The sequence below is a fragment of the Cetorhinus maximus genome, chromosome 5 (assembly GCF_964194155.1).
Source record: "Cetorhinus maximus chromosome 5, sCetMax3.hap1.1, whole genome shotgun sequence".
Classification (NCBI taxonomy): Eukaryota; Metazoa; Chordata; class Chondrichthyes; order Lamniformes; family Cetorhinidae; genus Cetorhinus; species Cetorhinus maximus.
The window spans coordinates 164697944-164712678 of record NC_135883.1 but is presented as its reverse complement, the minus strand read 5'-3'; the positions used below and the strand labels follow the sequence as shown (position 1 = coordinate 164712678).

General features: G+C 43.4%; 1 protein-coding gene across 2 annotated transcripts in view; it reads left to right on the top strand.

The window, feature by feature from the left end:
- The first annotated feature begins 3381 nt into the window (after nt 1–3381).
- Nucleotides 3382–14735, top strand: part of susd4 (sushi domain containing 4) — a 131245-nt gene continuing 119891 nt past the window's right edge. For both annotated transcript variants that reach the window (XM_078542749.1, XM_078542750.1), the window contains exons 1-2: nt 3382–3453; nt 3821–3986. In XM_078542749.1, coding sequence (XP_078398875.1) covers nt 3863–3986 — 124 coding nt within the window. In that variant the 5' untranslated portion in view covers nt 3382–3453; nt 3821–3862. The remainder of the gene's footprint in view (nt 3454–3820; nt 3987–14735) is intronic.

Below are 14735 nucleotides of genomic sequence, written 5' to 3'. Positions count from 1 at the left end.
CTCAACATCAACTCCAGAGCCCATGAAGTCTCATGGCATCAGGTCAGACTTGAGCAAGGAAACCTCCTGCTGATTACCATGTACCACCCTCCCTCAGCTGATGAATCAGTGCTCCTCCATGTTGAAAATCACTTAGAGGAAGCGCTAAGGGTAGCAAGGGCATGGAATGTACTCTGGGTGGGGGACTTCAATGTCCATCACCAAGAGTGGCTCGGTAGCACCGCTACTGACTGCGCTGGCCGAGTCCTAAAGGACATAGCTGGGTCTGCAGTGTTGTGGTGAGGGAACCAACTAAAGGACAAAAGCAACTTGACCTCATCCTCACCAACCTGCCTGCCATAGATTCATCTGTCCATGACAGTATTAGTAGGAATGACCACTTCACAGTCCTTGTAGAGACGAAGTCCCACCTTCATATTGAAGATGGGACAGATTTCGAACAGATCTAGCAACTCAAAACTGGGCAACCATGAATCGCTGTGGGCCAGCAGCAGCAGATTGTTGAATACAATTCTGTTGCTGCTGATGGCCCACAGCACCTCATGAATGCCCTGTTTTAAGCTGCTTCACTGTCGTTAGGTTAATATCCTGGAACTCCCTTCCTAACAGCACTGTGGGTGTACCTACACCACAGGGACTGCAGCGTTTCAAGAAGGCAGCTCAGTACCACCTTCTTGAGGGCAATTAGGGATGGCTAATAAATGCTGGCCTAGCCAGCGGAGCTCACATCTAATGAATGAATAAATTTTTAAAAACGCCCCACCCAGAGTACATTCTGCACCCTTGCTACCCTCAGTGCTTCATTCAATTGGTGTTTAAGAGGAGCACTGATTCATCAGCTGAGGGAGGGTGGTAGGTGGTAATCAGCAGGAGGTTAAAGATAGGGAAGATGCTACAACATATTATGAAGCTGTACTTTGGATAGGGGGTGAGTTACAGGTTGGACTGTCAACTCTCATTGGATGAGAGGTTTCATCACATGAACTGCCATTAACAACCATCATCGACACCCATGCTCCCGCTGCTCATTATTTGATCTGTTAATCTTGTGGCAATTGGTCAATGGCGACAATACCTGCTGTCCCTCTGCTCTCTTGAAACTGCGCAATCCAATGTATAGTTTTACCGGCTAGAGCCTTCATATGCCAGGATAAGGTTGCATTTAAGTACCTTTTGGCCTTACTGTTTGTTTGGATCAAACAAGAACAAAATGGGGGAAGGAAATGCCTTTCCCAAGTTTCTCCTTGGAGTGACCAGGATATCAATCTTTAATTCCAAAGGAATCCAAGAAAATCCACAAAGGTTTCTAATCCTGGCCCCAAGCCCATGTTTGTCCTTCATAGTTGAAGAGGGCCATGACATTAACTATAATTAATTGAGTTAGGTTTCAGGTGCAATGTGTTTGGTTAAGACTAGGTAGTCCGATTTGGGCAAGAAAAGATCTGTTCCATGTTGGACACACATATCTTGTTGGTGCAGATGAGGTGCTTGTCGTTCTGGACTCACAAAGCTCACATTTCCTGATGGCCAGTTTGACTCTGTTCTGTTCCTAGGAGTTGGCACCATTGCTGATGAGACGGTGACATATAGAGCGATCCAGCGTGAGGTTTCCTCATGATGTTGAAACTCTTCACTGGAGCCTTCAGGGTATGCTTGAAGCATTTGTTTCTGGCCTCCATGTGAAAGTGTCCATTCAATTAGCAAGCACTCATCTGGCCTTCTGGCGACATATCCTACCCATCCTATCTGAGCTCCCTTCAGCAGAATGTGGATGCAAAGAATGTCAGTCAGGGAGAGAATCTGAGTTTTAGGAGCCCTTCCTTGCTACCTGATCTTGAGTAGTCTCCACAAGCAGGTCCTGTGAAACTGGTGCAGCTTGTTTGCACGCCTGTGGTAAACTCTGGACACCTCACAGGCATACCGGTAGGAAGCACAACCACTCTGTATACCTTCACTTTTGTTGAGGTTAACTCCTCTTGTTTAACAGACTAGGCCAGAAACTGAGTTGGTAAACCTGGTTAGATGGTATGAGAGATGATGTAAGTTTCTATGGTGAGAATAGAAGATTTATACTGACTGAATCTGCTCAATAGTCTCTCATCTATTTGGGAGATAAGGTTTGTTATCTGCATCTATCATTTATATTTTCAGAAGAAATGTAAGAGTTTGTTCATTTTTTTATATGGATATTGAGAAACACTGAGGCCCTGTCCCACCTTATAACAGATAGACCTCAACCCACCCTCTCACCTTTCACACGCAAAACCAGTTGCGCCTGCGCACAATCACCTCCCTCACTGGCAAACATGACCGCTCCGAGCAGTGGAGCTGTCAATCACAGGGCGGGGTGGAGCCTAGACCCAAGGAGCTGTCAATCACAGGGCCGGGTGGAGCCTGGACCCAAGGAGCTGTCAATCACAGGGCGGGGTGGAGCCTAGACCCAAGGAGCTGTCAATCACAGGGCGGGGTGGAGCCTAGACCCAAGGAGCTGTCAATCACAGGGCGGGGTGGAGCCTAGACCCAAGGAGCTGTCAATCACAGGGCGGGTTGGAGCCTGGACCCAAGGAGCTGTCAATCACAGGGCGGGGTGGAGCTTGGACCCGAGGTTCAGGGGCGGGGCTTGCGGTGTTGTCAGTCAGCGGCAGGGGCGGGACTTATGGAGCTGCCAGTCAGCGACAGGGGCGGGACTTGAGGGTCTGTCATGGGTGTGGGCCTGTGGAGCTGTCAGGTCGGTGCGGGGCGCAGCTGTCAGTCAGGGGCGGGGCCTATGGAGCTGTCAGACAGGGGCAGGGGCGGGTCTGCCAGTCAGAGGCGGGGCCTGTGGAGCTGTTATTCGGGCGGCCGGTGGAGCTATCAGTCAAGGGCGGGGCCGGTGGAAATGTCAGGCAGCGGCGGGGCCTGTGGAGCTGACAGGCAGGGGCGGGGCCTGTGGGTCTGTCAGGCATGGGCGGGGCCTGTGGCGCTGACAGGCAGGGGCGGGGCCTGTGGGTCCGTCAGGCAGGGGCGGGGCCTGTGGAGCTGACAGGCAGGGGCGGGGCCTGTGGAGCTGACAGGCAGGGGCGGGGCCTGTGGAGCTGACAGGCAGGGGCGGGGCCTGTGGTGCTGACAGGCAGGGGCGGGGCCTGTGGAGCTGACAGGCATGGGCGGGGCCTGTGGTGCTGACAGGCTGGGGTGGGGCCTGTGGGTCTATCAGGCAGGGGCGGGGCCAGTGGAGCTGACAGACAGGGGCGGGGCCTGTGGAGCTGACAGGCAGGGGCGGGGCCTGTGGTGCTGACAGGCAGGGGTGGGGCCTGTGGGTCTGCCAGGCAGGGGCGGGGCCAGTTGGTCTGACAGACAGGGGCGGGGCCTGTGGAGCTGACGGGCAGGGGCGGGGCCTGTGGAGCTGTCAGTCAGATCGCAGGGTTGGGGATTGTAGCGCTCTCAGCTACACCTCGAAAGTCCCGGCCAATGCAGGTATGCTGAGGAATGCAAGATTACTACAGGCAAAGGACATATAATATTTTTATATTTAGCTTTAGGGTAAAGCTGCATTCACATTTCTCTTTTCCAAAAACCTGGAGAAATATAATCATTGATGTTATTTACTGTAATATTCTTTGTTTGGAAATGTATGGTAAAGATATGAATTTGTGAGTCCTGTCCTTATTAACAGGATAGCTTTCTGAGTGAGTATAGAGGCACATAACTGAAAAGAGAGGACGAGAACACTATTCTCAATGAAAGATTGGAAATTTTCTGTTTCCTCTGAGTGAGGTTTCCCGTTTACTAACAAGCGCATAGATAATGCTGTTGTATTATTGATGATATTTTTTCTTTGCAGGTTATTCAGCCTGATGTTCGCTGCTGCTTCCGCTGCTGAAACATGTATTATGGGATGACTTCTAGCAGCCGAGTTACATCTGGGACTCCCTGGCACCTTCAATTAGCCACTTTGGTTCTGTGCGCTGAAATCTTGCTTTGTGTTTGCACTGCAGACCAGATTCCGGGTGAGTTCCCCTATACTAGCTGGGCCAAGTATCGCATGATTTGTTAATTATTTGCAACGCAATATATAATTCTTCTAAAGTTATTTTTTTAAATTCTGCATCCATCTTGTATAGTGGAAAGCTGCTGTGTGCGTATATAGGTTATATAAATGTTCTTGGAGAATTGTTGTATGACACGCTGTTATATAATGTGTTGCACTACCAAAGCCTATAAAGGATTATTCTGCTGCCAAGGTGGAACCGTGTGCGAGGTGGCTTTAAGACAAAGTATACAGTGAGCACGTATCTAGATCAGTCAGTATCTAATCACTGTTAGTAGGAAAGTTTGCAGTTTAGAGGGCTTCTGTGTTTCTGGCTTCAGGGCAGTGCAACATTGCTGTCTCTCTTTTGTTTTCTTTTTGATAATTTGCAGTGTGATGTCAGAAAGATGCTCCCAGAATTTGACTAAAAAGGTATTGTATGCAGTTTGTCAAGCCTTGGCTAAGTGGTAACGCTCTCAATGCTGTAGTCAAGGGTTGTGGGCTTCAGCTGGTGCTTAAACACATAAATCTAATCTCACACTAAGGGCCGGTACTGTATTTGCTGCCTTTTAGATGAACTTTCAGGAAGATGTAAAAGACTCCGTGACTAATTGAAGAGAAGGGGAGTTCTCCCCCATGCTAACCTTTATCCCTTAATCGAGGCCACTAAGACAGATGATTTTGCCATGTAGTTCATTGTCGTTAGTAGGAACCTGTTGTGTGTAAATTAGCTACAACATTTCCAAACGTTGCAACAGCAACGCACTTCATAGATTGCCTATAAAGCATTTTGGGACATTGTGAAAGGTGCTATGTAAATATAGGATCTTCCTTTATAGTGATGGACACTGCCGTGGATCCTGCAGTGATTTGCTGAGTAGGTTCAGATTGCAGTTCCTTCAGCCTCTATTGAAAATGAGAGTTACTGCTCTTCATTAACCTTTAGAGACGAGGGACAAGAGTTTGCAATGTGGAGTCATTTTACCTGCTTCTGTATTATTAACAATTCTACCCTCCTGTTCCTTTGAGTATTCTTGACTGGAAGTAAGTTCAGTTCAATTTCATTTTATTGTCCATATGGAAATTAATTTCAGATACATTGCTTGTTCATTAAAAATTACATAGAAACTAATAATAATAAAAAGAAAGAAAATTATTCTATCACAGATATTAAACTGTGTAATTAAACTTAAAATTAAAATTAAACTGTGTATTAAAAACTATTCAGTTACATTAAAATAATCAGTCAGAGAGTCCAACCCTGAGTGTATATCCTCATCCATACATCAAACTCCTGTTAAAAGTTCTTATAGAGAAGGGCACTAACAGGTTCAGGAACCGATTTGTCCTGCATCTGAGGCATTGTAGCCTTTTCCCTGAATGCATCTGACACTAATACTGAGACAAGGGGTGATTCCCATTGTTCATGACACTTTTGTCAGAATTCTTTGAGAGCAGATTCTTTTAAGAAAGATCTGCTCATCATTTACCCTCCTGCCTGGTTCAAGATGCAAGGGACCTGTGAAACTTTCAGTTAATGTTCCTAATGACTGGTTGGTGTCCATCTTTTCGATAGTGCCATCGCTAATTGACCAGAAAGATAGCAGATTCACACCAGGCACTTTTCCTTTTTCCCTGTGTTAGATCAGGCAATTCAACCCTCAGCCGGGGGTACGGGGATTGGGGAGAAATCCAAAACAAAAGCAGAAAATGCTGGAAAAACTCAGCAGGCCTAGCAGCATCTGTGGAGAGATACAGAGTTAACGTTCTGAGCCTGCATGACACTTCTTCAGACCCTTTTTCAGGGAGAAATCCACCCTGCTTCCTGATTTTACATGATCTTTCCTCCCATGGAAATTGCTGATCTGCCTGAAGTTATGAGACAGATAGCTAATACAGTCAGCAGAGCACTGTTAAGGCTGCCAATGCTTCTCCCTAGAAACTGCAAAATGTCAGCCAGGAGACTCTCAAACTCCCGAACGCCGACCAATATATTCTAGCATCTCCATGCCAAGACCTGGTCCAGTGCAGTGCCCTTCAATATTCCTGCCTGTCATCCAAGTTTGATTGTGCTGCATCTAACTTTCTCAAGCTGTGTGATTTCAGTACCTTGTTGTTGAGGGAGGATTATGGGCCAGGAAACTGGGAGAACTCTCCTACTCATCTTCAAATAATGAAATAGATTTTTTATGGCCACCTAAACAGACACATAGGGTATCAGTTTAACGTCTCACTCCAAGGATAACACCTCCAACGAGGCAGCACTCCCTCAGAATGGTGCTGGCGTGTTGGCCCAGATTATGTACTTGAGCCCTAGAGTGGGGTTTGAACTCATAACCTGAGTTCAAATTTCGGAGGGGGAGCACTGCCTCTGAGCTAGGGTTGACACTGTGTATTTAGCTCTGTGTTAAGTTAGGAAGAAATTCCTTTATATAAATATAATAGGCTTGTTACATAACCCATACACTCCCAGTTTAACAAAGTAAATTAGTCTGTTGGTTAGAAGCAAAGTTTAGTTTGAATGTCCACTTTCCAACCCATGGCACAACTTGAACACCAATCCTGTCTCAATTGTTATGGACAATGTATAATTTTTAAGTTGAACTTATATGTTTGAGTGTTAAGAAAGGTAAGATGGTCTACATTGAAATCCATTTGCCACAGTTTTGCCCATTCATTTAATCTATCAATATCTCTTTGTAATTTTATGCATTCATATAAACTGTTTATCTGGAACTCACTGCCTATGAGGGTTATGGAAGTGGAGACAATCAATTATTTCAAAAGAAAATTGAATGGACACTTGAGAGAGATAAACTCTCAGAGCCATGGGAATAGAGCAGGGACTGACTGGATTACTCTGAGAGCCAACATGGATTCAGTGGGCTGAATGGTCCCCTTCTGTACTGTAATGACTCTATGACTCAGTGTTGCCTATCTTTGTATCTTATGCAAATTTGGATATGTGGTTTTCAATTCCATCATCTAAGTCATTAATAGCTACGGTGAATAGTTGAGATCTTTGTGGGGCCATACTAGTCACATCCTGCAATTAGAGCGCCTGCTCATTATCCCTATCTCTGTTTCAAGTCACCCACCCAATTTCCTAGCCAGGTCAATAGTTAGCCTTCAATTCCATGAGCTTCTTTAGCTAACAGGCTCTTATGACGCACATTATCAGATGCATTCTGGAAGCCCATATAAATAACATCCATAGACATTCCCATGTCCGCTACTTTAGACACCTCTTCAAAAAATTTAATCAGGCTCATCAGGCGTGACCTACCCTTTACAAATCCATGCTGGTTCTGTCTCATCAGCTGAAAATTTTCAAGGTGTTCAGTCTGTCTGCTGTTAATTAATGACTCTAGTTATTTCCCAACTACAGGCATTAGGCTAATTGGTCTATAATTTCTCTCTCTCATCTTTCTTAAATAGTGGACTAATGTGCACGATTTTTTAACCTAAAGGAGCAGTTCCCAATCAAGAGAACTTCAGACCATTATAGTCAGAGCGCCTGCCATGTTCTCACCCAGTTCCCTTCAAACCCTGGGTTGGAAACCATCTGGTTCGGGGGTGAGGGGGGCGTGGTTTGTTGAGATTTTTTTCATTACTGTTTATTTTAGTGAGTCCCTGTCCCATGATTCAATATTATTTTCCTTAGGTTTTCCAACATACCAACCTCATCCTGGGGCAAAGTAATTATTGAACATGTTTGCCAGTTTCTTATTTTAATTGACAATAATATTACTGTTATCCATTGTCAAGGTGCCCACATTGCTCCTGCCTACTCTTCTTTTTCATAATGTAATTGTAAAAACATTTTGTGTTGATTTTGATATCCTTGCAAGTTTCTTTTCATATTCCCTTTTTGCAGCTCCTACTATCTGTTTTATCACCCCTTGCTGTTCTTTCTATTTTCACATTTGCCAGGATCTGTGTTTTTTTTTGTATTTGTGTATGCTTTTTCTTTCAGTTTTATGTTATCTCTTATCTCTTTAATCATTCATGAGTTTTTTTTGGCAAATAGAGCCCTTGCCCCTTAGGGGTATAAACTGATTCTGTATTATATTAATTATTTTGAATGCGTCCCACTGATCTTCTGTCGTTTTACCCATTAACAGACTTGCCTAGTTTACTCTGCACAGTCTCTGTCTCATTGCATTGAAGTTAGTCTTATCTAAATCTAGAATCTTTGCAGCTATTTTGTATTTCTCCCTTTCAAACATTACATTGAATTCAATCATATTATGATCACGATTAGATAAATGTTCACACACCATTAGACTGTTAACTAAATCTAGCTCATTACTCATTACTAATACTAATATGGCCTGTCCCCTTGTTGGTTCTAAGACATATTGTTTTAGAAAAGTATCCCAGACACACTCAGGAAATTCACCACCTTTTTGACATGAGCTAACCTGCTTGTCCCAATCTATATAAAAGTTAAAATTCCCCATTAAAACCACTCTGCTTTTGCTACAGACTTGTCTAACCTTTGCATTGAGACAATCAACCAGTTTACAGCTGCCACCAGGGGGCCTTTCAAAACTCCCGATACAGCCTTAAATCTTATTCTATTTCTTAATTCTATCTATAAAGTTTCCACTACCTGCTTACCTCTCATTACACCCTGTCTTACCATTGGAGTGAATTCATTCTTTAATCACTAAAGCTGTTCTCCTGCTTCTATCATTCTCCCTATCTTTCCTGTAGATCTTATAAACTGGAATGTTTAGTTCCCTGTCCTGACCATCTTGCAGCTTTATCTCAGTCTTACTCTCCCCACAACCCCAACGTTGAATTTGCACCTGAAATTCATTCAGTTTGTTCCTTATACTCCCTGTGCATGTATAAAGAACGCTTATTTGGGCCACATACCCTGCTCTTCAGCCCTAATGTTTTACTCACACCTTTCCTATTTCTCTCTCCTGGTTTAATTACTCAGCAGCTGTTAGTTTTCCCTTTACCTGCTATGCCTAAAGCACAATCTCTGGCTGCTACTCTACTTTCTTCCCTTTTGTTTCTTTCCAAATTATATCACCTTTTCCACCTTAGCCCTCACTGCCACTTACTAATTTAAAGTCCCATTTATCCTTTCCTCTCAGACCCTGGCCCCTGCCTGGTTATCCTGATATTTTTGTCAGTGTCCCATGAAATCTAACCCCATCTTTCCCACACCACCACTCTTTCAGCCATGGTTTCACCTCCCTTATCTACTTATTTGTGCACCAGTTTTCATGTGGCTCAGGTAATAATTGAGAGATTATAACCCTTGACATCCTGTTCTTTCAATTAGCTCCTAGTTTCAGGTACTTTCTAAACACAACCTCTTGCCTACTGTTCCCTATGTTGTTGGTCCCGAAAACAGACCACACTGGATCCTCCCCTCCCCCAGGGCCCAGGAGAGGGAGGTGCAGATGATGCCAAACACCAGGGCCCGGGGGCTAGGGGGGCCTGGGCTCGGAATTTTTAATGGAGTTTCTCGTCGTCCTTCAGATGAGCTTCAGACCTGAAAGACCAGCTTTAAAAAAGAAATCGGAACTGTCAACCTGACAGTTTGGGTGTGTGGGGTGGGGGGACATTGGGATGTGGGGGGGGTGGTGGTGGGGTGAGGTGTCACTTTTAAGGTTTAGTACCACAGAATTAAATAAGTCATACTTCTCAAAATTCTCTTTTGAATTTAAACCAGCATATTAAAAGCAATCTAAATTTTAATTATGCCCTAAAGTAGGAACAATCCTAATGACATGCTGTGTTGATGTACCAGAGGCCTGAGAATCTTGGGCCTCATTCAAATAAATGTAAGAAACTAAAAACCGGGAGTGATACAAAACAGGCTGTTGACTCACTCTCGCCCGTTTTATTACTCTTACAAAGTCTGGAAATGAAATCCCTATTTGTCACTAAGAGATTGCTAAAAGAATGGTTTTACAAATCTCTGTTCCATCCGAGGTTCACCTGCACTTTCCTGTTCAAAATTGAGCAGAAGATGGTCACGCTATGGGACTAAAACTTCTCTGGGGGTGAGGATTCCCGATCATCCGTTGTAACTTTGGCAAAAAAATCCTTTGAAAACCCAGAGCAACAGCTTAAGGGCTTTTACCATAAAGGGCTTTTATAGAAACCCAATCCTATGACTTAAGTGCTTCTAGAAATGATTTCTCTCAGGATATTGTTGTCAAACCTTTTTGCTGTTGGAGTTTCTTATTTGTTAATTACATTTGTCAACTTAATTTACCTGTTTCTGTCACACCTCAAACTACAATTAGATTTTTAAAAAATACTATTTGCGCATTTATTTATTCCAAATGTAAAGTAACACCATATGGAACTTGTGGATAGCCTGTAAATTCACAGTATACAACACAATTTGTATGACAGCTTCTGGGGTAAGGCTAATAATCCAGTTCTTGAGTTAATGGTGTAATAAATTTTTGGACCATGTATCATTCTTCTCTTGAAGATTCAGATCAATGATTCAATCTACATTTTTCCTGAGCTGCTGGTACATGTCTGATTGACAAATCCTGGGGACAATATCATTAGCTTAAAAGGGGCAGATGCCATTTATGGTATATTATAGGTTGGCGCCAGAGAAGTCAGAGTGGTAAGGTTGTATTAGCTACAGTGTTGGATTGTTTTGCAAATGCGATTTCTTTGTAGCCACTTTCCTAACATCAGTTGATTGCTATGTGATTAATTATCCTTAGAGGATCAACACTGGGCCTCCAATTTCACCATTGCTACAGTCACTCTGCTGACTACATGCAGGAACATAGAAACAGAGAAGCAGGGGTAAGCCATACAGCCCTTCGAGCGTGCTCCACCATTCAATAAGATCATGATCTGATTGTGGTCTCAGCTCCACTTTGCAGTCTGCCCCCATAACCCTTACTCCCTTGTCTGTCAAGAATCTATCCAACCCTGCCTTGAATAAATTCAGTGACCCAGAGAATTCCACATAATAACAACCCTTTGAGAGAAAAAATTCTCCTCATCTCCATCTTAAATGGTAGACTGATTCTTAAATTGTATCCCCTGGTTCTAGTCTCTCTCACAAGATGAAACATCCACCCAATATCTACCCTATTAAATCCCCTCAGGATCTTATGTGTTTCAATAAGATCACCTCTCATTCTTCTAAACTCAAATGGGTATAGGCCCAACCTGTCTGACCTTTCTTCATTAGATGAGCCCCTCATCCCAGGAATGAGTCCAATGAAACTTCTCTGAACTACTTCAAACCAATTATATCTTTTTTCAAAGAGACCAAAACTGTGCACACTACTCCAGATGTGGTCTTACCAAGGCCCTGTACAGCTGCAGTAAAACTTCCCTACTTTTACATTCCATTCCCTTTGCAATAAATGCCAACATTCCATTTGCTTTCCTAACCACTTGCTGTTCCTGCATTCTAACATTTTGTGATTCATGTACCAGGATACCTGGATCCCCCTGTATCACCGAGTTCTGCAATCTCTCTCCATTTAAATAATATACTGCTTTTCTATTCTTCCTGCCAAAATGGTCAAGTTTACATTTTCCCACAATATACTCCATCTGCTGAATCTTTGCCCACTCACTTAACCTACCTATATCTCTTTGCAGACTCTCCACCTCCGCTTGACAATTTACTTTCCTACCTATCTTGGTGTCATAGGCAAATTTAGCTACCATACGTTCAGTTCCTTCAGCCAAATCATTGATGTAGATTATAAATAGTTGAGGCCCCAGCACTGATTAATGTGGCACTGTACTTGTTACAGCTTGCCAACCCGAAAAAGGCTGATTTATCCCTACTCTCTGCTTCCTATTAGCTAACTAATCCTTTATCCATGCTAATATGTTACCCTCTGCACCACATAATCTAATCTTTTGATGTGGCACCTTATCAAGTGCCTTCTGGAAAGCCAAGTACACCACATCTACAGGTTCCCCTTTATACATCTTGCTTGTTACTTCCTCAAAAAACTCTAATACATTAGTTAAACGTGATTTTCCTTTCACAAACCCAAGTGCACTTTGATCAAATTATGATGATCAAATTATGATTTTATAAGTTTCCTGCTATAACCTCCTTCATAATGGAGACAATTTCCCTATGGCTAACTGGCCTGTAGTTTCCTGCTTTCTACCTGTCTCCTTTCTTGAATAAAGGTGTTAATTTAGCTATTTTCCAATCCACTGGAACCTTTTCAAAATCTCAGGAATTTTGGAAGATTATAACCAATGTATCTACTATCTGTGCAGCCACTTCCTTTAAGACCCTAGGATGCAGGCCATCTGGTTCTGGGAATTTGGTCTAATATTGGCCTGTAGGTCTAATAGTTTTCCCAGCACCTTTTTCCTAGTAATGGTGATTGTCTTAAGTTCCTCCCTTCCGTTCACCTCTTGATTTTCAAATATCTTTGAGAAGTTTTCTAAGTCTTCTGCAGTGAAGACAGATACAAAATACCTGTTCTATGCCTCTGGCATTTCTTTGTTTTCCATTATCAATTCCCCAGACTCACTCTCTAGAGGACCAACACTAGCTTTAATTACTCTTTTCCTATTTAAATACTTGTAGAAACTCTTACTATCTGTTTTTATATTACTAGTTAGTTTTCTCTCGTATCCTGCTTTCTGCCTCTTTATTATCTTTTTAGTCATTCTTTGTTGGTTCTTAAAATCTGTCCTCTGACCTACCACTAATCTTTGCAGATTTGTACAGTGTTTCTTTCAATTTGATACTATCCTTAACTTCCTTATTTAGCCATGGACAATACATCCTTCTCAAAGAACCTTTCTTTCTCACTGAGATAAATTTTTGGTGAGTGTTATTAAATATCTCCTTAAAAGTTTGCCATTGCATCTCTAATGTCCTATCTTTTAACCTCGTTTCCAAATTCACTTTAGCTAGGTCTGCTTTCATAGATTAAAGTCACCCATGATTATTGTGGTACCTTTCTTACATGTTCCATTTATTTCTTCCTGTATACCCTAGTCTGCTATGTAACTAGTTTTTGGGGGCCAATAAACTATTCCCACGAGTGACCTCTTACTTTTCCTATTTCTTATCTGTACCCAAACTAATTCTACATCTTGCTCATTCGAGCCAAGCTCATCTCTCACTACTGTATTAATGACACCCTTAATTAACATACCACCTTTCCTAGTTTCCTACCATATCAAAATGTTAAATACCTTTCAACATTTAGGTCCCAGCCTTGGTCATCCTGCAACTATGTCTCTGTAATGGCTATCAGGTCATACATAGTCATTTCTATCTGTGCTAACAACTCATCCATTTTGTTATGGATGCTGCATGCATTTAGATACAGAGCCTTTGTCTCTGTCTTTTTTACCCTCTCCATTTTTGTTGCTGCACCTCTAAGTTTGTACTTAGACTTGTACTTACTTTGCACTATCTGCCCCTTCCTGCCACACTCTGGGTATCATTACCCAAATTGCTGCCCTGCTCTATTACCTCTTTGTTTCACTGCATCTCCTGTCATATGATCCCTTCCCCTCCCATTATTTAGTTTAAAGCTCTGTCTACTAGTTATACAATTCACCAGAACACTGGTCCCAGCACAGTTCAGTTGAAGGCCACCAATGGTATAGCTGTACTGTGCCAGTGCCGCATGAATAAAGCCCCTTTTTTAAAGTTATTCTTTCATGGGATGTGGGAGTCCCTGGCAAAGCCAGCATTTGTTGCCCAACCCTAATTGCCCTTGAACTGAGTGGCTTGCTAGCCATTTCAGACATGGCTGTGGGTCTGGAGTCACATGTATGCCAGACCAGGTAAGGCTAACAGATTTCCTTCCTAAAGGACATGGTGGGATTTGAACCTGTGCCCCGACAGCATTAGGCAGGGCCTCTGGGTTACTAATCTGGTGACATTACCACTACACTACCACCTCTCCCTTTCCCCCCATGCCAGTCTTTGAGCCACACATTCATCTATAATCTTATTTACCCTACACCACTTTTCTTGTGGCTCAGATAGTAATCCAGAGATTATTATCTTTGAGGTTCTGCTTTTTAATTTAGCCTCTAACTGCTCGAAATCCCTAAGCAGAACCTCTTTCCTAGTTCTTTCTATGTCTTTGGTACCTACCTGGACCACGACAACTGGATTGTCCCCCTCCCACTGCAAGTTTCTCTCCAACCCCAAGCAGATGTCCCAAACCCTGGCACTGGGCAGGCAACACAGCCATCTGAACTCACGCTCTTGGCTGCAGGAAACTGTGTCTATTCCTCTGACTGTACTGTCCCCTACGACTGCTACATTCCTTTTAAGCTCCCCCCGTCTTCCCCGCCCCCCAGTCTTGAATGGCTTCCTGTACCACAGTGCCATGGTCTGTTTGCTCATCCACTCTCGCTTTCATCCATACAGGCTGCAAGAACCTCAAGCCTGTTGGACAATTGCAATGACTAAGACTCCTCCACTTCTACCTTCGGAGGCCCCTTACCTGCCTCACTTGCAATCACGACCTCCTGTCCCTGACCACTGATCAAATCAAAAGACCTTATCCGAAGGGATATGACCGCCTCCTGGATTAAAGTGTCCAGGTAATTTTCCTTCTCCCTGATGCATCACAATGTCCACAGCTCGGCCTCCAGCTCAATGACTCTGAGCCTAAGCTCCTCAAACTGCAGACGCTTACTGCAAACGTGTTTCTCCTGGATCACACTGGCATCCAGGAGATCCCATATTATAGACTCATAGACCTATAGACAT